The sequence below is a fragment of the Mauremys mutica genome, chromosome 1, assembly GCF_020497125.1.
Source record: "Mauremys mutica isolate MM-2020 ecotype Southern chromosome 1, ASM2049712v1, whole genome shotgun sequence".
Lineage (NCBI taxonomy): Eukaryota > Metazoa > Chordata > Testudines > Geoemydidae > Mauremys > Mauremys mutica.
Window position 1 is genome coordinate 233,870,527 of NC_059072.1, and position 26,783 is coordinate 233,897,309.

Genomic DNA, 26,783 nt, shown 5'->3' on the forward strand with positions numbered 1-26,783 from the left:
GGATTAGAGAAACACTGTACATTCCATAAGTAGCATGAATTCAAATTTTATCAATGAAAAGAAGAACTTGCTTGTGGTTGGATTTTCTGGCCATCTTGACTGTGTGAAATTAGAAATTATGTTCTATTTATGTAAGGTAGTGGAACCAAGTCAAACAAATCACTTTTAACTCCTTGGCGCTGGGAATTGGAGAGTCAGAGAGTAAAGTCTGTTGCCAGGAACGGATGAATTCTGAATCTCTAACCTAAAAGGATTAGCTGCTTATGACAATTAAGGTCCTAAAAATATCTTGTGCAATAATCAAGACTGAAGCTGCAAAAATAAAAGGCTTCTCATGCTTCCCCTGCCCCACAGCGGTTTGGTGACTAGGAAGCTGGGGTTTTGGACTTTGGCTGAGAAGCCTTCAAGTTCCTCCAATATTAAATACCCTTGGGGTGGGGGGGTAAATGAGATATTTCCCATGGAATCAAAAAAGAGGAACTTTATTCTCTATAGAGCAGTGGTTTTCAAACTTTTTGTGTTTGTGACCCCTTTCACACAGCAAGCCTCTGAGTGTGATTCTCCCCTTATACATTAAAAAGGGGGGGGGGAGGATAATTTAATTTAATGGGGGCTGGGAGCTGTCAGCCCCAGGTTGCTGACAGTTCTGAACCCCCATGTAACCACCTTGTGAACCCGTGAAGGGTCACGAGCACCAGTTGGAGAACCCCTGCTATAGATGTACTTCAATCATTCTCGTCACTTACTGCAGTAATTCTCATCAGTGAGAATAACGTACTGTAATTTAGTGCAATGATTTCCTTCCAATGCAAAATGTCACAGTACTGTGTCCTAAACCCATTGCTGCAACACAATTGATGTTTTAGTTGCTCTTATTTAGGGATAATACAGCTATTCTTACTTAGGTAAACTCCCATTCAATCAGTATTCTGCCTGAGTCATGACTATAGAATTTGGCCCATATTAAACATTTTACTGAGTTCATCAGTGTTTCCACTTAGTGTTGAATTGTTTACCCCTTGATTTTGCTTGAAAGTATAGATGTTTAAAAATATTTGTACTTGGATTCAGATTTGATTCTTTGCTTCAATACTTAGCAGAAATGCAAAGCAAAGAATGTCTTAAACGGGGATTGAAGCAGGGAGGGGCAAAGAATCTATCCTGCACTGTCTGATAAATCAACTGAACAGTAATAATCAATTAAATTACAGGGAAGAATAAAACACAGGGCAAGGCAAAGCAGATAGAAAGCTGCCACAAAAGCTTTTACAACCAGATCATTGGAAAACAAAACTAGCTCTTTCTTAGTGCAGGAAGATAAATGAAGTGACTGTGCAGACTGTTTGTTTATAACAGGTCATTTTCATCCTGCAAGGTTAAAAATAATGTGAATGCTTCACAGTATGATCTCTAACGGGCATTGGGTCTAGTCCTGCAACCTTCTATATGCAAGCAGTTTCATGACGTTAATGGGACTATTCAAAGTGAGTAAGGGCCGCTGGACAATACATTTGTTAGTGTGGGGAATTATTTCAGTTAGTAATAATTACTGCAGGAGGGCGATCAGTGTTGGAGTACCTGGCCATTTACTATTTTATCATGTATACTGCCTCAAACAATTACAGTTTCACTTTAGTCCAGTTTAGTCAGTTTCACTGTAGTCCAGGGTGTACCGGGTGCACTGTAGTCTAGGGTGTACAGTTTCACTGTAGTCCCGGGTGTGCTTACCATACTGTGGAATTTTATAAAATTGCTGACAAGACATGCAATGTCACATTAGTTGGGAAATTATTTCCAGAAAAGACTCATTTTAACAAGGAATTTAAAAAAACTATGTATTGGCTAACCATTGAACAAACTGTTTGTCCGAATTAGTTTGTTTTTTCTACTGTTCAAGAAAGGCTGGTATGTTTCCAAAAACATCATCTTTCTTTTGCCTCAGTAACATCTGTTTATACAGTTTACGTTTTTCACTTTTTCAGATTCGTTCTTGTCTAGTTAACCATGATCAGGCCTCTCTATAAAGTGAATTCTTCTAATCACTGTTAAGCTACATGTGAAGATATTAACATTTCACTCATTTGGCGACTCGGCATGTCAATACCAGTTAGCTAACCACCTTGACTAACAGGCAGATTTTCAAAGCTGTTTAGGCACTTAAAAATACAAATAGGTCCCTAGTGGGATTTTCAAAAGCACCTAAGCAATGAGAGTTATGTGCCCAGTGAGATTTTCAAAAGCATCCATCTGTATCTTTAGGCACCTAAATACCTTAGAAAACCTGGCCCTGAGTAATTAGCCTGAATCTTAGCTTCATATGGTACCAGACATGGAAAAGTGCGGCATTATAGTTTCAACAATAGGCAAAATTTCCCCTACAAAAAATGGGGTGCCTGTGGTCATTGCTGGCAAACAGAACTCTTAGTAAAATATATTGTTTCATGTACTCTACCTGTGGGCTCACACCAAATCCCTGGATGAAAATGCTGTTAATCATCGGTGCAGTATGCATCCGGATGTGGATACACACATTGTGGCTTGGGCCCATCTTTCAATTACACGCTTTCCATTAATGTCATTCTTGGAAGGGAATTACCATGGCAGAGAGTTCAGAACCAAATTCTTAACAATCTAAACACAACCACTAATATTCCATATTAGAGCAGGAAATAATATAGATTACCTTTTGAAAGAACTGTTTATTTGAATGAAGTTTGAATGCCAGCCAAGGGGTTTTGGTGTTTATTTTAATTGTGCTGTATGAATAAGTGATCATTAAAGGTGGGGTATTTTTTAAGAGCTGTCATGAAAACCATAACTATGTATAATAAAATCCACTGCTTGGCATTTTGGAATCTTTTCTTCTTATGCCATTGACTGGGTAAAGGACCAAACAGATAAACTGTCATGCAAATGCTATTGCAGAAGAAAACATACCTAGGATTGCATAGGAGGTCAAAAAAGAGCAGAGGAGCAGCAAAATTTTTGCAGTAATGTAAAGGACTTTTATGGGGACCCCCTTCCCCCTCCACACACACTAAACCATTAGGACAGTATAGGACACTCACCTAAAGGAAAAGAATCCTGTGGCACCTTATAGACTAACAGACGTTTTGTAGCATGAGCTTTCGTGGGTGACTTGCCTCCGATGAAGTGGGTATTCACCCACGAAAGCTCATGCTGCAAAACGTCTGTTAGTCTATAAGGTGCCACAGGATTCTTTGCTGCTTTTACAGACCCAGACTAACACGCCTACCCCTCTGATACTATAGACTAACAGACGTTTTGGAGCATGAGCTTTCGTGGGTGAATACCCACTTCGTATTCACCCACGAAAGCTCATGCTGCAAAACGTCTGTTAGTCTATAAGGTGCCACAGGATTCTTTGCTGCTTTTACAGATCCAGACTAACACGGCTACCCCTCTGATACTAAAGGAAAAGAGTTTTTGTTACTAGAATGTTAAAATTAGGACCTCATCCTGAGATACGTTCCATAGGAGACTGTCCTGAATGTTACCGGAAATGCCATTGAGAATTCAGCCAGTGAATAGCTTCACCTTTCCCTCTAGTTTCAGTGCCCTAGCTTTGGAATAGAGTTTATAATGTTTGCGAAAGACATCACATTTCACAGGAGACATAAAAAGGCCTGTTTGCTTGCAGTCTCTAAAAAACCCACCACACTTTTTGCAAGAAGAGTGTTGTTAACCTTAGTAGGACACTAATCAAATTCCAGCCTAGATACCAGTAATTACATTCTGCCTATCTTCAGTTTCTTCACTCTCTTTCTTAAGCCATTTTGTAGTGTTTCTGTGTTCTGTCAGGTAGTTGCTACTGTGTGGGTCATTATAGATTTAGCTGCTTTGTAGCAGTGGAGAGAAAAGTAGATAAGAGGAACAACAATAAATGAACAAGTAAATACATAAAATCACATGTATTTATTTGAACTTTATCCATGTTCATGCCTCTTTTTTATATTTTCTTTCCAGGCACATTGCAGCAGTTGAGTTTTACTTATACAAATGTTCATGAAAAGTAAATTTTAAGCTTGCATGTTTCAGTATTCACCCAGGGCTGAAGCATGGCCCAGCTACCATGGTGGCACAAAGGTAAAAGATGTCTCCTTTCGCCTATGCACCAGCTACTGATATCATGGGTAGCAGTATGGGCGTGGAAGCAGGTTCCACAATGCAGGAGGGGGTGGGCAGTGAGAAGAACCTTGGCTCTACTCCCTCCAGCCCACTCAGCAATGTATCCTCCTTGGCTTGCCAAGGGTTGTATACTGAGAGGGGATAGACTTGACACAGTTTTCTCAGTCCCTCAAGTGGTAGAAAGTCAAGAAGAGAGTCTATGACTTGGAGATTCAGAATCACCTTCCTAGGCTGCTCCAAGGGCAACATAACACCGTGTTGCTCTTGATACTGGGCAGCTCATCATGTGACCATCTAGCCCCGTGAAAATAGTACATTCTATATAGGATGTTGGAATACTGCTCATCACAGCATATGTATGCAGCTCCCCAAATCTCTTGCTATAGCACTTGCCACAGAGGCAGTTAAATAAGCTAGAGAAGTCTCTAGACAAGCCCCTTTCAACTAAGACTTCACCTGCTTGTTGTGAATATAATTTTGTGATGTGCAGTTAAATTTAAAAGCTTTAGCCAGTCAATACATCTTGCAATCATCCAATTTGTCTAGAAATAATGCCTTGGCATAGTTCTTCATGATCCAGAAAGGAAATTGTTTAACTTCCCTCAACCTGTTTATCTTCTACCTCTTTCTTAGAGACTCAAAGCCCTAGAGACATGTTCGAGCCCTTCTCCTGTTAATAAGATGCATTCTCCTCCATGACGTGATCCTGCCAGAGGCTGAGCATTCTGGCCATGGTCCACTTAAGTACATGCTGAACTATTGAAGTCAACAGGATTGCTCACATGCCTAAGTGCTTTGTTGAATCAGGGCCAAAGTGCTCAGAATCTTGTAGAATCAAACCCCTAATAAGGGAACAAAAACCAAACCACATCACTTATGTGGCTAATCACAACCAATCAACACCTTTCAAATGATATGGAATACTTGAAGCAAACTATTTGCCATTGATCTATAGAGTAAGGTACACATATTTTGAGTAATTTTGAATACGGAATAAATTAAAGGAAATTACAGTCTCCTTGTTTCCAAAAGTAGACTGAATTTAATTCTACATTATTCACTGTAAATAATTTGCTCAGCTCTGATAAAGATCTCTTTAGCACCACAGTTTGTATCTTTAGCTAGTTACATTTGTCTAATTTGTTGGAGTCTTTTTTGATGAAAGACACAACATATAAATACACAGTATTATCATATACTAAACCAATAATTTGGCTTAAATTTGTTACTTGTACTTGAAATATTCCGAGTTAGATCTTTTCGTGCTACCTCAATAAAAGCTTTATTATTTCTAGTTTCATAGTCTTCTTTTGATCTTTTTTTTTTACCAGATGTAGGCACATGTCTTTCCACTGTGAATTATCACCCACACCGCGTTGTTCCAAATTCTCTAGCAAACACAGAGATCAGTTCAGCATTACTGTATAAGGGGAATCTATAGCTGAAGCTTGAGTCTTCATTGGAATTAAATCCTAGACTATGCTATTCTTGTTGAAGAAGTCTGCTTTGAACCATATAATGGGCAAAATTCTCCCTGTGCACTGAACTTCAATTGCCAAACTTGAATAAATTTTAGGTAAATCTTTTGTACAGATTTACATAACGTATGCATAAGAACTTAAGAACGGCCATACTAGGTCAAACCAAAGGTCCATCCAGCCCAGTATCCTGTCTACCGATAGTGGCCAATGCCAGGGGCCCCAAGGAGAGTGAACCTAACAGGTAATGATCAAGTGATCTCTCTCCTGCCGTCCATCACCACCCTCTGACAAACAGAGGCTAGGGACACCATTCCTTACCCATCCTGGCTAATAGCCATTAATGGACTTAACCTCCATGAATTTATCCAGTTCTCTTTTAAACACTGTTATAATCCTAGCCTTCACAACCTCCTCAGGCAAGGAGTTCCACAGGTTGACTGTGTGCTCTGTGAAGAAGAACTTCCTTTTCTTTGTTTTAAACCTGCTGCCCATTCATTTCATTTGGTGGCCCCTAGTTCTTATATTATGGGAACAAGTAAATAACTTGTCCTTATTCACTTTCTTCACACCACTCATGATTTTATATACCTCTATCATATGCCCCCTTAGTCTTCTTTTTTCCAAGCTGAAAAGTCCTAGTCTCTTTAATCTCTCCTCTTAGGGACCTGTTCCGACCCCCTAAACATTTTAGTTGCCCTTTTCTGAACCTTTTCTAATGCCAATATATCTTTTTTCAGATGAGGAGACCACATCTGTACACAGTATTCAAGATGTGAGCGTACCATGGATTTATATAAGGGCAATAAGATATTCTCCATCTTATTCACTATCCCTTTTTTAATGATTCTTAACATCTTGTTTGCTTTTTTGGCTGCTGCTCCACACTGCATGGACGTCTTCAGAGAACTATCAATGATGACTCCAAGATCTCTTTCCTTATTAGTTGGAGCTAATTTAGCCCCCATCATATTGTATGTATAGTTGGGGTTATTTTTTCCAATGTGATTTACTTGACATTAATCCACATTAAATTTCATTTGCCATTTTGTTGCCCAATCACTTAGTTTTGTGAGATCTTGTTGAAGTTCTTCACAGTCTGCTTTGGTCTTAACTATCTTGAGCAGTTTAGTATCATCTGTAAACATTGCCACCTCACTGTTTACCCCTTTCTCTGATCATTTATGAATAAATTGAATAGGATTGGTCCTAGGACTGACCCTTGGGGAACACCACTAGTTACCCCTCTCCATTCTGAAAATTTACCATTTATTCCTACCCTTTGTTCCCTGTCCTTTAACCAGTTCTCAATCCATGAAAGGATTTTCCCTCTTATCCCATGACAACTTAATTTACATAAGAGTCGTTGGTGAGGGACCTTGTCAAAGGCTTTCTGGAAATCTAAGTACACTATGTCCATTGGATCCCCCTTGTCCACATGTTTGTTGACCGCTTCAAAGAACTCTAATAGATTAGTAAGACATGATTTCCCTTTACAGAAACCATGTTGACTTTTGCCCAACAATTTATGTTTTTCTATGTGTCTGACTATTGGTTTAACTAATTTGCCAAGTACTGACATTAGACTTACTGGTCTGTAATTGCGGGGATCACCTCTAGAGCCCTTTTTAAATATTGGCGTTACATTAGCTAACTTCCAGTCATTGGGTACCGAAGCCGATTTAAAGGACAGGTTACAAACCTTAGTTAATAGTTCCGCAACTTCACATTTGAGTTCTTTCAGAACTCTTGGGTGAATGCTATCGGGTCCTGGTGACTTGTTAATGTTGAGTTTATCAATTAATTCCAAAACCTCCTCTACTGACACTTCAATCTGTGACAGTTGCTCAGATTTGTCACCTACAAAAGCCAGCTCAGGTTTGGGAATCTCCCTAACATCCTCAATTGTGAAGACTGAAGCAAAGAATTCATTTAGTTTCTCCACAGTGACTTTATTGTCTTTAAGCACTCCTTTTGTATTTCGATCGTCAAGGGGCCCCACTGGTTGTTTAGCAGGCTTCCTGCTTCTGATGTACTTAAAAAACATTTTCTTATTACCTTTAGAGTTTTTGTCTAGCTGTTCTTCAAACTCCTTTTTGGCTTTTCTTATTGCATTTTTACACTTAATTTGGCAGTGTTTATGCTCCTTTCTATTTGCCTCACTAGGATTTGATTTCCACTTTTTAAAAGATGCCTTTTTATCTCTCACTGCTTCTTTTACATGGCTGTTAAGCCACGGTGGCTCTTTTTTAGTTCTTTTACTGTGTTTTTTAATTTGGCGTATACATTTAAGTTGGGCCTCTATTATGGTGTCTTTGACTAGAGTGAAATCCCTTAAAGCTGTATGGACACTTTTCACTGTACCTTTTAATTTCTGTTTAACTAATCTCCTCATTTTTGCATAGTTCCCCATTCTGAAATTAAATGACACAGTGTTGGGTTACTGAGGTGTTCTTCCCACCACAGGAATGTTAAATGTTATTATATTATGGTCACTATTTCCAAGCGGTCCTGTTATAGTTACCTCTTGGACCAGATCTTGCACTCCACTCAGGACTAAATCGAGAATTGCCTCTCCCCTTGTTGGTTCCTGTACCAGCTGCTCCATGAAGCAGTCATTTAAAATATTGAGAAATTTTGTCTCTGCATTTCATCCTGAGGTGACATGTACCCAGTCAATATGGGGATAATTGAAATCCCCCACTATTATTGAGTTATTTATATTTAATTCTTTTAATTCTTTCTTCTTAATTCTTTAATTAGTTCTTTTTCTTTAATCTCCCTTAGATTAGAGAGGCTATCAAAATTGTGCAAACTTGGCAATTTAAGTTGGGTATGCAGGGAGAATTGGAATTTAAAGGAAAGTCTGCAGAAAACTATGACTGGCTTTGGTGAAACTCTGAAAACTTAAGGTGAACGTTTTGGAGGTGCTAGCCATACAAGCTATAGCCTGTCACTAAGTTCATTGTTTTCAAGCAAGCCTTATCTGATGGACTCTTTTAAATAAGTTTTCACAGTCCATTTGCTCATAAACAAATATCCTCATATGGAGAGCAACAGTATCCTGGCTGGCACTCATTGGTGTTCTTACACCAATATGTGTCAACAAACATGCACAGAACTGAAAAATAATAAGAATACTATACCCAACCTCATATATAATGCTTTTCAGCCATAGAGCTCCTTACCTAGGAGCTCAGTATCATTAACCCCATTTTACAGATGGGTAAACTAGAGGGCACAGAGATGAACTGACTTGCCCAACGTTTCCCAACAGTCCAGTGTGACAGCTGGTAGTAGAACCCAGCATTTCCAAGTCCCAGTCCAGTGCTCTATCCGCTAGGTTGCATGAGCTCAAATACAAGGAAATAAATGTCCTTTTCTCTCTCAGAACAATAGTGAGGCACATTGGCTTGGTGGGGTGGGATTGTCTACTGCCCACGCTATACCATACTGCTACTGCCCACGCTATACCAATACCTATTCTAGCTATGCAAAAGACTTCAGTCTCTTAGATTGTTGTCCTGACACCCTGCAGCAGCAAAACATTCACTGTGATGTAGGAAAAAAAGCATCTGAGGCAAAGAAAGAAGTTGTCTGTAGTAACATGATAGAAAAAATAAACCACATTCGATAAATTATTCACATAGCCAGCGCCAGGAGGAAAACACAGCAGAACAGAAACATGGAGTATGTTGGCAGAGAAAATGAGGCAAGGTCACTTATTTTGTTAAGGTTTTTTACTATTATTTTGTTTATTTTACAATCAACTTTAGAATCATTTTAACCAAAAATCCCAGCTGAGGAGTAGTAACAATATCAACTAAAATTGTTTTTGGTATTCAAAACAAAACAAAGAGTTTCAAACACTGGTTTGAGATTACAAGATTTAGCAGATGTAGGCTATCTGCCTATAGGTCTTGAGTTACCCATATCTTGCCTTATTTAAAAAAGGTTTTAATGGTTTAGGCAAAGCATTCCAAACCCGGGTGCTTTAAGTCGGGATTCTAACTCCATATTTATGCTCCTGAATAAAAATGACCTGAGTCTGAAAGGCGCTGAGCTTCTGGAGCTCCCCAGGACTTTAGTAGGAGTTAAGGGTGCTCGGTAAAGAAGCTTGAAAAATTCCAATTATTTGGCATTGGGAATTTAAATTAAAAAAATCTGCTTTTCATTTTTGTCACAATTTCCCATTGATGACTCAGTTTTTTAATTAAAACGGAAATTTTGGGGTTTAGAAATGTTAAAACATTGTTTTCTGTTTGTTTTCTGTAAAAAAAAACCTAGAAAATTATGTCTTTGTTTTTTGTTTTGTTTTGTTTTTTTGCAAAAATTTAAATTACTTTTAATCTAAAACTTTTCAGTGAGTTGTAGTGCTTGGCACCTCTGAAAATCAGCTCACTTCTAGTCAGGCACCTAGATATGGATATAGGGCATCTATTTAGGAAAGCATTTAAGCACACGCTTAAATCCATCCCAGTTCAAGGTAGCAAGGCAGCGTTTTTTCGTTAGTCTCTTTAATTTCAAAAGTTATAGCTACAAGGAATAGCAAGGTTTTCTGCTAAAACTAGCTCTGATAATAAAATAATCTTACTGCATATTGGCTATTCTTACTAATCAATAACTTCACAAACAACTTTTCATCTGTGACTTCCAGGCATGACTATAGATTGCAGTGAATTAACTTCAACTGTCTATAATTCTGAATCATGAGCCTTGGTGACTCTGCCATTAGATTAAACAGCAGCTTGAATTGGTTGCCCATTGCATTAACAGCAAGAGTTACTATTGCCATGTTTATAGTTGATAGATGAACAAAAAAATCCAAAGAAAAGTACAGTAGTGATCTCAGTAGGGATCAATGCACGTTGCTGATGGGAAAAGCTACAGTAAGTTTTTCTTTTGCATGTGTTTAAATCTCACAGATATACACTATCTTCTAGATAAAAACCCTAGAGTCACACAATTTACACTGGTTAGCACCAGGGGCGGCTCCAGGCCCCAGCACGCCAAGCGCGTGCTTGGGGCGGCATGCCGCGGGGGGCGCTCTGCGGTTGCTGGGAGGGCGGCAGGCGGCTCCGGTGGACCTCCCGCAGGCACGCAGGGTTCGCTGGTCCCGCGGCTCCGGTGGAGCATCCGCAGGCATGCCTGCGGGATGTCCACCGCAGCCGTGGAACCAGCGGACCCTCCACAGGCACGTCTGCGGGAGGTCCACCAGAGGCACGGGACTGGCGACCGGCAGAGTGCCCCCTGCGGCGTGCCGCCATGCTTGGGGCGGCGAAATGGCTAGAGCCGCCCCTGGTTAGCACCCTAATAAAGAAAAAGGAAATGTATTTTCAAAGGTTTAGAAAAGTTTCTCACTAGGTTTGGCTTTCATACCTCAGATACACTAGATCTATTTGTTTTCAGATATATTCAGATATAGTTATTTTTAAAGGTGATGTTGTTACTAAACATGTATCCTGCATAAACAAAGCATGATTTTTTTTATATCTGTTACTCTGCCAAAGCAAAAACATCCCTCCAACCATTGAAAACGTGTATTGCTAATCTAATCTCTCACATTTCAGTTTTCTATCCCAAATCATGGATGCTATAAAGTTGTGTTTTTTGCTGGTAGGTTTTGGGGTTATTATTATTTTTTTCAGAGTAGCAGCCATGTTAGTCTGTATCCGCAAAAAAACCAGGAGTACTTGTGGCACCTTAAAGACTAACAAATTTATTTTAGCATGAGCTTTCGTGAGCTAAAGCTCACTTCTTCGGATGCATAGAATGGAGCACACAGACAGGAGATATTTATACATACAGAGAACATGAAAAGGTGGAAGTATGCATACCAACAGGCAGAGTCTAATCAATTGAGATGAGCTATCGTTAGCAGGAGGAAAAAAAACTTTTTGAAGTGATAATTAAGATGGCCCATAGAAGGTGTGAGGAGAACTTAACATAGGGAAATAGATTCAATTGGTGTAATGACCCAACCATTCCCAGTCTTTGTTTAGACCACAGTTAATAGTATCTAGTTTGCATATTAATTCAAGTTCAGCAGTCTCTCTTTGGAGTCTGTTTTTGAAGTTTTTTTTGTTGCAAAATTGCCACCTTCAAGTCTGTCACTGAGTGGTTAGCAAGGTTGAAGTGTTATCCCACTGGTTTTTGAATGTTATGATTCCTGATGTCAGATTTGTGTCCATTTATTCTTTTGCGTAGAGACTGTCCGGTTTGGCCAATGTACATGGCAGAGGGGCATTGCTGGCACATGATGGCATATATCACGTTGGTAGATGTGCAGGTGTACGAGCCCCTGATGGTGTGTCTGATGTGATTAGGTCCTGTGATGGTGTCACTTGAATGGATATGTGGACAGAGCTGGCATCGGGCTTTATTGCAAGGATAGGTTCCTGGGTAGTGTTTATGTTGTATGGTGTGCGGTTGCTGGTGAGTATTTGCTTCAGGTTGGGAGGCTGTCTATAAGCGAGGACTGGCCTGTCTCCCAAGATCTGTGAGAGTGAGGGATCATCTTTAAGGATAGGTTGTAAATCTTTGATGATGCGCTGGAGAGGTTTTAGTTGGGGGCTGTAGGTGATGGCTAGTGGTGTTCTGTTATTTTCTTTTTTAGGCCAGGAACCTATCCTTGCAATAAAGCCCGATGCCAGCTCTGTCCACATATCCATTCAAGTGACACCATCACAGGACCTAATCACATCAGACACACCATCAGGGGTTCGTACACCTGCACATCTACCAACGTGATATATGCCATCATGTGCCAGCAATGCCCCTCTGCCATGTACATTGGCCAAACCGGACAGTCTCTACGCAAAAGAATAAATGGACACAAATCTGACATCAGGAATCATAACATTCAAAAACCAGTGGGAGAACACTTCAACCTTGCTAACCACTCAGTGACAGACTTGAAGGTGGCAATTTTGCAACAAAAAAACTTCAAAAACAGACTCCAAAGAGAGACTGCTGAACTTGAATTAATATGCAAATTAGATACAATTAACTCAGGCCTAAACAGAGACTGGGAATGGTTGGGTCATTACACTAATTGAATCTATTTCCCTATGTTAAGTTCTCCTCACACCTTCTATGGGTCATCTTAATTATCACTTCAAAAGTTTTTTTTCTCCTCCTGATGATAGCTCATCTCAATTGATTAGACTCTGCCTGTTGGTATGCATACTTCCACCTTTTCATGTTCTCTGTATGTATAAATATCTCCTGTCTGTGTGTTCCATTCTATGCATCCGAAGAAGTGAGCTTTAGCTCACGAAAGCTCATGCTAAAATAAATTTGTTAGTCTTTAAGGTGCCACAAGTACTCCTGGTTTTATTATTTTTTTATTTCCTTTCAATCTTCTTGCTAGCCAAAATGTCTGAACTCTTTTTTTGCTCAAACTCTCCAAAAATGTCCAGAGACAATACCTGGAAAATTTTAGCCCCAAATTTAGGAACATCAGCTCAATGAAAAAGGCCCTTTAGAATGGAAATACAGCAAGTAACCTTAACTGTATCTATTACTATTCATGCATTCCAGCCATGACTGGTTTTATATATATGTTGAAACAAGTATTTGAAGTAATTTTAACTGTTTATAAAACTAAAAAAAAAAGAAGGAATATGGTTTCGGTGTGGCAGTTATGTGTAGGAGGTCAGTGGTCAGACAAAGAGGTTGAGAGAGAGACAAAGAGGTTGCCACTGCCTGAATGGGTAGGCAGGAAGGAAGAAAGGAATGAGATGTGAGCAGGATATGTGTATGCCCAGGTGGAAAGACCAGATTACAGGTGGGGAACTAGACAGAGCCCCACAGTTCCCACAGAATTTCCTACCTGGCCAAAACCTGGAAATACATTAAATATTGTGTTGAAAGCCTAATTTCATGAGATTTCCAGACCGAGGATTAGCTCAACTCCAGACTGGTCAGTTAGGATACCTCAAGGTTCATAGAATCATAGAACTGTAGGACTGACAGGGACTTTGAGAGGCCATCAAGTCCATCTCCATCTTTCACTGGTTGTTCATATGCATGTGTTCAATGGCTTATTTGAAATATTAGTGGTCTTCTCCGGTTCTTGGTGGACATGTGACCAGGCCTCATTCAATCTGTGACAAAGCCAACAGCAATACTTTTATGTAATGGCTAGCGAGTGTATTGAAGTTAAAAGTTTGAATGGATCTATAAGTGGTCTGCCTTATGTAAGTATACTTTAAAAGAGTAAATTGCTGATTATCAGATAGTAGGAGATCAATAAGAAGATTCACTATATAGTCATTCATCAGAGACTTCAGATGGTTAATAGAATAGTACTGAGTTTTCAGGTCTCTAGATGACAGATGATGGACTGCGTGTCCTATGTGTTTGTCTCAGGAGAGGGAGCAAACAGAGAACAGGCAATAATTGAATGACTCAGAACAGATGAAATCACATGAGACCTACTTGGAGATGCACTGTAAGCGTGTATCTCACTCTGACAGGTACAAAGCCACAATGGTCAGATTCAAATGAGAACACCTACATTTAAAAAAAATACAACAGAATATAATTGGAACACAGTTGAGTGTTTCTTCATTCATTTCTTATTGAAAACCTTTGGGCTTTGAGAGCAGTCATGAAAATAATTAGCATATATGTTGTTATGAAGACAACAGTTACAAAAATCCATTTTGAACAAACTTCCAATCAGTCTTTCTTACCAAATACAATTTGTGCTAGCTTCAGAGATCATTTATTTTCTCTTTAATTTGTAATCCCTCTCTTCTGCTTCCAAATTGCTCATAGCAGTCTATTGCCAGATCAACCCTAAAGCCATCAAAGGTATTTCTTTTCCATTCCAGAAAACCATAATCATGCACTTGGCATGTGCAACTCTGGTGTATCAAGTTAATGACTATAATAGACATTTAATTTTATAGCCACTATGCACAGAAATGTGAATACTCCAGGAAAACAACAAGATGCATTTATACCACCATGTTTTCCGGCTCAGTTCTTCATTGCTCTTTGTTTTGCCCTAGTCTGCTTTATCATACAGTCTGGATTGAGAGGAATGGTTATAAATGTTATGCCTGCCACTACAATTCTGTATGGAACTCTCAGATAATTTTTACTAAAAATCACACTAATAATTATGAAATTGCTGTCGTAAAGTCTGTATCATTGAAGTCACAGGAGTTTTGCCACTGGCTTCACTGACAGCAAGAGCAAGCCTTTAGTATTGTTCCTAAGAGCTGTGACTAGACTTTCAGTTGGCCACATGTGGAGGTGGTTTCATGATACATTCTGAAAGTATAAGGTTCAGGGAAATTTTCACACGTCCAAACACAGATTTACTGAATGGTGCCATGCAGCAGCATTGCAATGTTCTGACAACGTAAACTGTTACAGACGGTTGGCACTGAGTCATTCCCATCATTCCCAAGATGTTTGGCAGCATAAACCCTGGGGATTTTTTCTCCCTCTCATCAACACTTACATTTCTGCTAAATCCCTTTATATTTTTTTTTTAGTTCAGCCTTACTGCGCTAACACATGGATTAAGTTATTGACATGTTTAATATTCTCTTCTTTTTGTTCATGGGAACTTTAAATGCTTATGAGCAGCAAGGAACTGACACTTCCAAAGTTCTTAAAATCCCTTGGTTTTATATCCAGAAAAAACAGGAAATCTGCAGATGGCTAAAGCATAACTGTAATGTATGTTTTCCTCTTCCTTTTTGTATTGCTGTTTTGTTCATTTAGACACTAGTATGAGTCGATATCACGTCCAGTGGTTCCCAGAATCCTGTGTGCACAATGAAACTAAAGGGCCTGAAAAAGCAACTGGCCTGACCTATGTAAGTTGAAATTCAGTCCCTTGCTTAACTTGAAGTGGTTTCCAGTCATCAAGGATGGGGAAAAGGAAGAGGGAAGTGATATGTAATAGCATGCAGAATGTTTTATACCTGTCATTGGTACAGTAGGAGTGGTTTTTATTTTTTTACTTCATTGCAGAGTAGTGATATATTTGGGTTTGTTGATTTAACCAAACATGAAAGGTAGTCTAAATGAACGTACTGCATTCAAATGCTTTACATGGGTATCTGAAGTGTTCATATTACACTACAAGGCAAACCTGATTCATGATTAGCACTCCTGGGAATCACCACTATACAAATACAAATATTGAACATTAATCAAAATAAGCAGCTAGGCTTGTTTTCAGCCATAGGGAGGATCCACAAGCAAGGCTTCCCCTGAGAAGAGTAAGAGATGAAGCAAAAAGCCTCACATGGTAGATGATAGACATTAATGCTGGAAGGTGCAAAGATATCACAGTGATTCTCCATCACTGGCAATTTTAAAATCAAGACTGGATTTTTTTAAAAGATATGCTTTAGTTCAAACAGGAATTAAATCAAGGAAGTCTTATGGCCTGTATTATGCAGTAAGTCAGACCAGATGATCACAGAGGTCCCTTCTGGCCTTACAGTCGATGAGTGGTGCAGAATAAGAACCTGACTAGAAGAGAGAAAGATTCTAAATTATTATTGTTCTGTATAAATAAATATTATATCCCAATTATATTTTAGCAATGGCATTTCTTCCTACTGAATGTATTGTCCAATATAGTACCACTCTACTCAAGTAATATGCTATACAAACATTACATTACTAAAATTGACACACCACACTCAAGTCAGTGAATAATAAAGGAAACTTCAAGAAAACTTGATCAGCCTTTCTTTTTTACCCTGTGCCATAATAAGAAGTCAACTCACTGAAGTTAATGCCAAGTAAAGTTAGACTAAATCAAAGGAAATAGTTGGAATTTACTGCTGTCGGAGAGTGAAATACTGTCAATGGATTTAAAAAGAAGATAGATAATTTTGTGATCAGTAACAACATTTGGAGTTATGGATGCTAAGGTAAGGGAAAACTAATATAATTAAATAAGTTTATTGCCACTAGAGGTCAGGAAAGATTTTTTTTTCTCCATGAACAGCATTGCACAACTGGCCAGGTGCATTATGGTTTTTTGCTTTTCCTGTAAATTATTTTACAGTGATTAGTCTAGTCTGATTAGGAAAACCCTGTGCTCATTTGTAAGTTCCAATCAATACACTGAGATTTTGAATATTATTCTAAAATAGTTAGGAAACTCCCTTCAATAAACACATGGTTGCAAAGGGCCTGATGCTGAAAACCATACTCCCTTTAGGTCTGATCCTGCTTCCAGTGATGTCAATGGCAAAACTCCCATAGACTTTATTAGATGTACAATCTGACTCTTGAATCATCTTAAATAGGAATTACAGGAGTCAGGTTTGCAGGATCAGCTTCTAATACTGTAATATTCTACTTCGGATGTATCCTGAGCAATCTGATGTGACAATCAAGGGGCCTAGTCCTACAAGAGGTACTCATGCCAATAGTTACCTCAGCATCAAAGTGGTGATTTGTTTACAAGTGATGTTCCAAAGGGACTGCACTGGAATGTTTCAGTAATCTCTTAGTCATGCACTTTTCATGTATGCAGTGTTGCTGTTAGCCATGTTGGTTCCAGGATATTAGAGAGACAAGGTGGGTGAGGTAGTAGCTTTTATTGGCCCAACTTCTGTAGATGAGCAAGACAAGCATTTGAGCTTACACAGAGCTCTTCATCAGGTCTGGGAAAGAAATAGTGTCACAGCTAAATACAAGGTTTGAACAGATTGTTTAACATAAGTAGTTAACACAGATTTCAAGGGATCATTCAAGGTGAAGTGGCCCGTTAAAATATGTTGAAATATGTGTTAACTACTTATGCTAAACAATGCTGTTCAAAGCTTGTATTTAGCCATGACACTTTGAGTTAGTTTCCCAGACCTGAAGAAGAGCTCTGTGTAAGCACATAAGTTTGTTTCTCTCACCAACAGAAGTTGGTCCAATAAATGATATTACTTCATCCACCTTGTCTCTCTAATGCACTTTCCATGTCAGTAATGAGAAATTACTTAGCTTAACTCTAACACTCTTCAGCTATTTTCAAACACAGAGTACAAAACTTTCAGAAACACCTAAGTGCCGTAAAGAACTGAAAATCAGTGGGACTTGGGACCCTAAGTCACTTATTAAACTTAATTTGAACAAAAACATGTATGCGGGGTTTTTCAAAGGTGTCAGAGCTCTTGTTTAGTTGTTGCCTTAAAGATATCGTTCTACATATAACTGTATTTTATTGCTCAGTTGTGGATCCTTTCCTGCTTAGAAGGATAACGTGCTGTATCAAAGGGTGGAAGTAGGATGTCCTCAAGGAAAGACGTATAAGGCCTTCTTGGGATTTGTATACACGTTAAAAGGAGTTCTTAAATATAGTCTAAATCTGTCTTTCATCTCAGCTTAAAGAAGCTTCCTTACATTTATTTAATTGGATTAGCATTTTTCATCCTCACGCTGCCATTCCCCACTGCCATCATGCCAAGGGATTGTTCCCTGTGTTAGAAGTTAGCTACTTTGATGCAGCACGACTAAGATGCTCTATAGGATTGAAGAAAGTATCCAACCACTATAATAATGTTTTCTGATTATAATTTAATAATAATATAGGCAATATTTGCTTTGTTCTCTGAATAAAAAACACATTTGTATGTGCTAATCATGTAGAGAAAAATGCACTTTTCTAGAAAAAAAAACATTTAAACTTATGCCAACATTATGGTTTTAAAAAAAGGTTTATTCGCAGCATATACTGTTTTTCTTGGTCTAGGAAAACTACATAATTCTTCAGGACCTGTCATTTTCATGTAAATATAAAGTGACCGTTCAGCCAGCAAGATCTAAAGGTCGTTTGAAGGCTGAAAGTATTTTCTTTACCACCCCACCTTGCTCTGCTCTTAAAGGAAAAAACCACAAGCACATTAGTTGTCCTGCTGAAGGAGGTAAGTCACGGTCTGAAGAACATGCAGAGTAGATTTCAAGTGCACTTCTAGGCACTCAAAAACAAGTTTTGTAAAGCAATTCTCAAATGTGTTTTGAAAGACTCAGAATAAGTAGAGGAGACTTATTTTTGTGTATCTGGATGTCCAGGTAATTACCAGTATACCCTGGTAAGTAATGTTTTTCAACATTAAAGAGTCTTTGAACTCTTTTAGTAGGAAATTTGACTAACAAATACTTTCAAAATTTTTCCTAGTTACAAATGCAATCAAATTAAATACATAGGGTGTGGTTTTACCAACTTGACAAGGCTATCATAGTATTGGTTGGTGACTTAGATAAGAATTTCTGGGAAATATTCAAGTATATATTGTAGCAGTATTATTGTAGCAGTGATTTACATTGCTATTCTTTTTTTAAAGACTTGTTTGTGCTGGAAAGTTTTGTCAGTTATACAGATAGAATTATACAGATATTAGTTATACCTTTATAACCCACCTTGCAAATGCTCTTATTCCAGTATAAGAGGGCTATTTTTGGTTTAACTTATCCCCTTTCCCAAATAAGCTATAGTAAAAAAAAAAATTAAAATAAAAAAAAAGCATTTTTATACTGGTATAAATGTCCACACAGAGAATTATACTGGAATAACTGTATCAGTTTAAATTCAAATCCTGGGTTATATCCAAAACTGCTTTCCTGTGCTGACAAGGCCTAAGGCCATATGCTTTAATTGCCAGTGCTTGTGTAGTTATTTACACCTGTCCAAAGTGAGTGTAAAATGGTCCCATTTTGAATTGGCAGATTGCATACCACTTTGCATTCACTTTGCACAGGTAAGTGACCAAGCAAAGTACAAGTCAGTTAATAATCAAGCTATGGGACTATATTATACTTTTTTACCAGATGCAATACTGAGATGTTACCTTGAAACTCTCCTAAAACTCCTAGAATTTATGCTGTTGCCTCTTCAGAAGTATCTTAAGAAAAGTATCTTAAGAAAAGAGGTGGCAAAAAGTTGGCAGAGTCCTGAGTAAACTAGATAAAGAAATGCAGTAGACACACCAAGAAACAGACTGTGACCTCAAGCTATATTAACACTATTTCAGCTGTGCCTCAAAATTTAACTTATCCTCTTGCCTCAAATTTTTGCAGCATCAGTTCTCCCTAAAGTGCTGGCCAAACCCGAGAATCTATCTGCCTCTTTCATTGTTCAGGAAGTAAATATTACTGGTCACTTTTCATGGAAGATATCAAAGGCAAATCTTCATCAGCCCATGACAGGTTTTCAAGTCACCTGGGCAGAGGTTACTACAGAGAGCAGACAAAACAGCTTACCCAACAGCATCATTTCCCAATCACAGATACTGCCAGCAGTAAGTTTGTTTTCTTTTTATTGCTGGGGGCATTGCATGTTTGTGTGCATGGCTTATTTTATATTTTTAGTCATGATTTAGCTGCCAGGCACCATGTGTGTCTGAGCAGAAAATAAGTTCACTTCCCCTCCTTGTTTGGGATACGTCTCCAGAACAATTACTCATCTTGATGACACATCAAACATTGTAATGTGTGTGATTGTCAAATTAGCAACCATATTTGAGATATGCTTTAATGAAGGCAAAGATCATCTAGGCAGCAGAAGATATTTTTCTTTTGATGATCAGGCCACTCTGTTCCTGGGATAGTAGGGATTTGTTAATTCTTTGATATCCAGAATGGGAAACTTAGTGGGGTTACCCTGAATGCAAGATAATTTCTCTCTCCTTTGTATTAACCTTCCCTCGGCTCCATGTGGATATGTGCTTTGTGGAAAATAAAGCTCTTCTCCCTTTTCTGCAAATTTGTACCAAGGTATAAAGGGACACACCCTCACACTGACCGAGAGGGGACTAACAAGTTTCTCTGGGCCTGTTCAACACTCACAAGATGCAGGTGTGAGACTTGTTCTACTGGGGTGGATAGGGGGAAGGAAGCAAGGAGCTTAAAAGGGAAAAGCTGCCTCAGGAAGGGCTGCGGGAAGAGGAAAAAGGCTGTCCTTCCCCAGCTTGGCTTGCTGAGAGGGAGACAGCAACAAGTCTCATTGCTCCTGAAGATGCACAACCCAGCCGCAGAGCAGCAGGCCCCACAGAGAAGCTGGAGGTGGACCCTGTTTAGACTAAGCCTAAAGGGCTGACTCAGGAAGACTGCCTGAGATCCAGGTCATCCTTACTTCTCTTTAATTTCCCACAGACTCCCCTGTCCCAGAAGAGAAGAAAGAGGGGAGGGAACATTTCTTTAGTTTGTTTGCAGGGCCAACGAGGTGGGGGGGGGAGTTGGTAAAAATTACTGGGGCCAGTGGTCCAGAAGGGAGCCTGGGGCCCGGCTTCGTCAGCCCTGTTTAGCCAATCCACCCTTGCTGGGGGGCCCCAAATTTTTTTTTCACCGGGGCCCAAACCCGCTCTCGGCGGCTCTGTTTGTTTGCTCCAAGAACCCCCTTGGGCATCTGTGAGGAAGTGAGAGAAAGACATTGCAAGGACCTGAAGCAGGGTCTGGAGGGAACTTGAGGGGATCCCTGCCCCCCTTACACGGACAGTTAAATAATGGTAATTCAAAATAGAACTAGATCTCTGTTCATATAAAGTGGGAGAAGATTTAACTTGCACTGTTCCCCCTTTTCTTTGCAAGGGCTCCAGTTCCTCCTGTGGTAGTAGCAGCAGCAGCAAGCAGGAGGGAGGCCATTCAAGAGGTGTTGCCAACTCCACCAGAGGCACAGGTTGCCACTAAGCACCCTGGGCCTGATCCAAAGCCCAATGAAGACAGTGGTCTTTCCATTGACTTCAGTGAGCTAGATCAGAACAAGTGCGCTGCGCATACTTTAAATGCTCTGTCTGTTGCCTGCCAGAAGAAATTGCTGTGCCAATTCCTAGAATGCTAGGTGTAGCTACCAGGTGGAGCTTACTTTGTGTTTGTTCAGTGTTTGGTTCCACAGACATTAGTTTAATGCCACTAGTTCAGTCCTAGGACTAGACAACTGGATGGTTGTCTGGTGATTCAGCAGCCCAAACGAACTTGGGAAGAAGTTGAATTGAAGGTCTGATTCTTCACTGCATTTCCTTGAGTCATTTACAAGTGTGCATTCTCATTTGGAAGTGTTTTACACCTAATTTGCACTTATTTGTCTGACTGTAAATGATCACACAAGGTGCAAAAGCAGTGAAAAGTCTGGCCCAGGGTTAATTAATATTTCAACTCTCTCCACTTCAAAAATGGGATTAAAAATTCGGGGCCTGTTCATTAGCCTGGGTAGCTGAGTGGATCTATACTAATTTTCACCAGCTGAGGCTTTTGCCCTTGACTCAAAAAGGCCATCAGTTTACAAATTAATGGCAACTAAAGACAAACATTGGCTTCCATAAAATATTTTATGAGACCTACAATGTACTTGTTATCTGAAAATTAAATAAAACCTAGAAATAAACTCCGTTCATGACACTGACACTTTAATTTCAGGAAACTGACTAGAAAATTGAAGTTGGAAGTATCTGGAAGTGGCATAAGTTATCCTTAACTATAGGGAAAGCTGTATTTAAGGGACGGGGGAAAAATTTCCGATAGATGAACTCTATGGGTATGTTTACACTAGAAACGTTACAGCTTCAGGGCTGCAGCTGTGCCACGATAGCACTGACTCTTACTACAGTGAGAGAATGGGTTCTTCCATTGACCTAGCTGTGTCTACACTTGGCTTAACTACCTCTTTCATGGGTATGAATGTAGCTAGGTTGACCTAAGATTTAGGTGTAGACCAGGCCTGAGAACTGGCTTTATTTCAAATTCTTGCTCTACCAAGTATTTTTGATACCAACTCTTTAGGAACATACTAACCAAACCAAAAGAGCAGTGAACTACATAATAAATGTATGAAATCATAAAACAAAATCTTAAGAAAATAATCTGTGGGAGTTGCAACACAATTTTAAAACAAGTATGTATGTAAGAAAGAAAGTATCTACTTAATGTACAATGTCTTGATGGAGCAATTGTGTCTATTATTTCTGGTAGACATAAGAATTTATTCCATTCATATATTTTTAGGATCATTATGTGCTGACTGTCCCCAACCTGAGGCCATCAACGCTTTACCGATTAGAAGTGCAAGTGCTGACAACAGGCGGGGAGGGGCCAGCTACAATAAAATCTTTCCGAACACCTGATCTGCTGCCATCTTCACCATATAGTAAGTGTTGTGACCTGATATAAAAGTATTTGCACTAGGGTACGTGCAGAGAAAGGCACTTAAAACATTGTCTACTGCAACAATTAAAACAAAGTTATGGGATTCTAACCCTTTATACAGTGAGCAGTCTTAAACTGTTCTGTGAATTCCAGGGATAGTCCCTATAATTAAAATGGAGAATCCTGCTGGAACATTTAATGGCTCTGAAACCAGAATGAACTTTTTAATTGCATCCACTGTATATTTACCACACAGTTTTTGTTGTTTTTCCCCCATAAATAAATACATATAAAGGGTAAATGAACCCAATAATTTTAGAATATTTAGCGCATGAATAATGCTATTGTTTCTCATAATCACTTTCTTCCCTCTAATGTAACACTGCAAATTTGCACCAAGGCTTAGTAGAAACAACAGCTAAAAAAATAAAAATAAAAATCAGAGCCACAAACTGTTAACCAAGGGACGTTCGTAAATACTCTGTTATGATATCTAATGATCAGTTACACAAATATTGGTTCAGGTTAAAAACAAACAATCTGCCTATTTGGTATTATAGGCTAAGATGGTAGCTCAGATTATCAGTCTCTAAAACCTGTTAAATCCAGGGGTGGAAAAAACTGCAAAAAAGGTAGTTTAAGAGATCTGGCGATATTATCTCAGGACCTCAGGGTCATGTTGGGGCCATTACAAAGTATTGTAGAAAAGAAACTACACATGTGTGGCACAGCCAGTGCATTGCTTTGTGAGAAATCTATGGATAATATGTCTGGGATACAGAGGTGCTGTAGAGAGAAATGAAAGTAGTAAATAATTGGCTGAATTTAGGAATTAAGGGTTCTACAGTGATCGGAGGTTTAGAATACAGGGTATCTGACTTCTTGGTTGTCTTGAAATCCAGACTAGATTAGAAGTGATCCAAAGCCTGTACTGTGTCCTGGCTTTCTGTTGACCTACATGCACATATTTCCATGTGTCCAGATCTCTCCTCCCCGCCCCCGCAAAAAAGGTTCCCATGACAATTGGCAGTCTCATAGCAATGGATCCTACAGGACAAGGTTGAGGAGCGTTATTAGAGCAACATGGGAATTTTGCACTGCACTTCTCATTCTGTGCATCTTCAATCCTAAATATGATCAATGCATCACCTAGTGTGAGCACTGAAGTCACTTTGAAACAAAAGAATGGGAAGTAATTTCTAAGGTCCTGATCATCCCACTGCACCAGACGTATCCACCAAGGAGGCTGGAAGTGCCATGAAATTCCCATCAGAGTTTCCAAGACATTGTTCTCGCAGCAGGAGATGAGGAGACTCAAAGGCAGAGGTGAAAGTAACTTAAAGGACTTACCAGTACTCCAGAGTCCTGAGTGGGGCGTGGCCTCAACCGGAAGAGGTGGGGCCTTTCAAAATTTAAAGGTCCTGGGGCTCCAGCTGTGGCTGGGAGTCCCAGAGCCTTTTAATCATTTTGGAGCTCCCAGCTGCAGAAGGGGCTGGGAGTCCCGGGGCTCAGAGGCGAATTAAAGGGCCCAGGGCTCTGGCTGCCATGGAGCTTCAGGCCCTTTAAATCACCACGGGAGCCCTGCCGCCCCTACCCCAGGGCAGCAGGGCTCGGGCAATGATTTAAAGGGCCCAGGGCTCCGGCTGCTGTGGGGAGCCCCAGGCCCTTTCAATCCCTGCTGGGGCTCTGGCTGCTGGGGCCTGGGGCTCCGGCAGCTGGGCTCGGGCAGGGATTCAGAGGGCCCGGTGCTCCTGCCACTGCGGGGTAGCGGCAGCAGGGCTCCGGCAGTGATTTAAAGGGCTTGGGGCTCCAGCCTCTGCCAGCCCAGCTGGCAGAGCTCCGGCGGTGGTTTAATGGGCCCAGAGCTTCCTGCAGCGGCTGGAGCCCTGGGCCCTTTAAATCACCGCCGGAGATGCAGGTCCAGTCCGGCACAGTGTACTGGCTCTTGCCGGTACGCCGTACCGGACCGGACCGGCTTACTTTCACCTCTGCTCAAAGGAAGAATTTATATTGCTCTGTGAAAGAATGGATTCCTGAGATCCTCCAAGAGTGTCCACCTGCCGATCCTATGTCACTTTATTACTGCTCTGCTGCTTGTGCAGGCAAACAGCAAAGCTATGCTGTTAAGAACTCTCCTACCTAGTGTATCCAGAACCCCACTAAAGGGGCATCCACAAAACAGAGAGGAAAATTATTGGTTCTTCAGACAATGTTAATTTTGGGGGGTATTTCACATTAAGTGTGTAGAGGGCTAATGGGCAGATAGTGTATAATTCCACCAGCGCCCCCTCCCCACTCTGTGGATCTGGAACGTTCATGGCCTGGGACGGTGAACCGCGGACAGTGGGAGCTGCGATCGGCCGAACCTGCCAACACGGCAGATAAACAAACTGGCCCGGCCCGCCAGGGTGCTTACCCTGGCGAGCCGCATGCCAGAGGGTGCTGACCTCTGTACTATGGTGATGAGGGCCTAATTATTTTATCGTATATACAACAAGGGTTAAAGTGGTGCATACCCTTTCTTCTTTACTTAGGACCTCATCTGAAACAGCACCATCCACATCACTACAAGCCACCCCCAGAAAAACACTAGACTACTTCAGATGATTAAACAAATAACTGAGAGAAAAACTGAGCTCCCACAAGAAGACCAGAAAAACACACATCTGTAGGAACAATGAATCAATTTTTTCCAGTGGAAGTTATCATCCTGTATGATTTGTAGCTACTTCTACATAGTTTAAGCATGAAGACTAGTATTTGTACCAGTGCCAGGATGAAATGTACAGCAACTATCATGACAGTACAACCCCTATTTTGCTAACTGAAGATTGCATCCAATTCAACACATCTGAGAAAAATCAAATATATGTTTGTTGTAATAACATTTTGTTTCCTAGGTTTAAAGTAGATTGAAGGGGTGAAGTGAATAACAGAGGGTTTTGTTTTGCTAATCTTTATAACAATATCTGAGACATTGTTCTTTTATGTATACATAGCTTTGAAAGCCAGAGGCCAGATCTTCAGCTGGGGTAAATTAGCATCTCTCAGTTGAACTCAGTGGAGCTGAGCCAATTTACATCAGCTAAGCCTATACAGTAAATACAGTTTGCCATTAAAGGAGATCTCCATTTACCTAAAATAAGTGCACAACCAGATAAGTAGGAATAACAGATACATACAGTTCAGTCTGCAATGGAAACTACTATTAACTTAACAACAACAAAAGTAGATGTATTTTCTTAGTAATATATCTATATTTTGTGTGGAAATGGTATCATGAAGCTCTCTCCTTAACAAAATGTGTTAACAAGGGAGATTTTCAAAGGCATAAATGGCAGCTAAGTGCCTAACTTCCATTGATGTTCTATAGTAGCTGGACACATGCCTTTGAAAATCTCCCCCAATTTTTTTTTTAATATATATATTGAAGGGAACCCTGTTTTTTCCCTGTTAGAGAACGAAATAGTGAATGTTCACATTTTAGACATGAAAATTCCAAGGCACGTGTTATGTTACTTTGGGTTTTTTTTGGCTTTTTGATGTGCATATCTATTTTCCCCAAGGATCTTTTGAACAGCAGAATGGATGTGCTGGCTACATGGTACTCCGCTCATAGAGTTATGTGACAATACATTGATGTCTGGAAGTCATTGGTTTGTAATTTATTTGACTGCATTTTTCAAATTCAGGCATGAAGGGTACCCTGTTTTTTAACCATAAGGGAATGCAGATGACCTTATTGTTCAATGTAAACAGGAAGAGTAATTTGCCACACAGAGAGACAGTCTTTAATAGTAAAGAGAAACTGCTTGGCTTTATAATCAGAATGATGGAAAATTTGTCTCTATATACTGTGGCCATACAAATAATCCTGATGACGCAACCTCATGTCCAAAAAATTGCTGTCTCTGCGTTCTCATGTGCAGATTCCATTACACATCTTTAAATGAGAATAATACATCTCAAGCTTTCTGTAACTTGAAATTGACAAATAACTTCATGGAATCCCCCAGCAACAAGCTACAGATAAAGTTTCTG

General features: G+C 39.8%; 1 protein-coding gene across 1 annotated transcript in view; it reads left to right on the forward strand.

Annotated features, from left to right (window-relative positions):
- The window catches only part of ANOS1 (anosmin 1), a 193,380-nt gene extending 167,462 nt beyond the window's left edge, over window positions 1-25,918 (forward strand). Inside the window, exons 10-14 of the mRNA XM_045011751.1 lie at window positions 15,372-15,466; window positions 18,358-18,529; window positions 19,683-19,903; window positions 22,602-22,743; window positions 25,277-25,918. Of these exons, the coding sequence (XP_044867686.1) occupies window positions 15,372-15,466; window positions 18,358-18,529; window positions 19,683-19,903; window positions 22,602-22,743; window positions 25,277-25,335 (689 nt within the window). The 3' untranslated portion in view covers window positions 25,336-25,918. The remainder of the gene's footprint in view (window positions 1-15,371; window positions 15,467-18,357; window positions 18,530-19,682; window positions 19,904-22,601; window positions 22,744-25,276) is intronic.
- The last annotated feature ends 865 nt before the right edge of the window (window positions 25,919-26,783 follow it).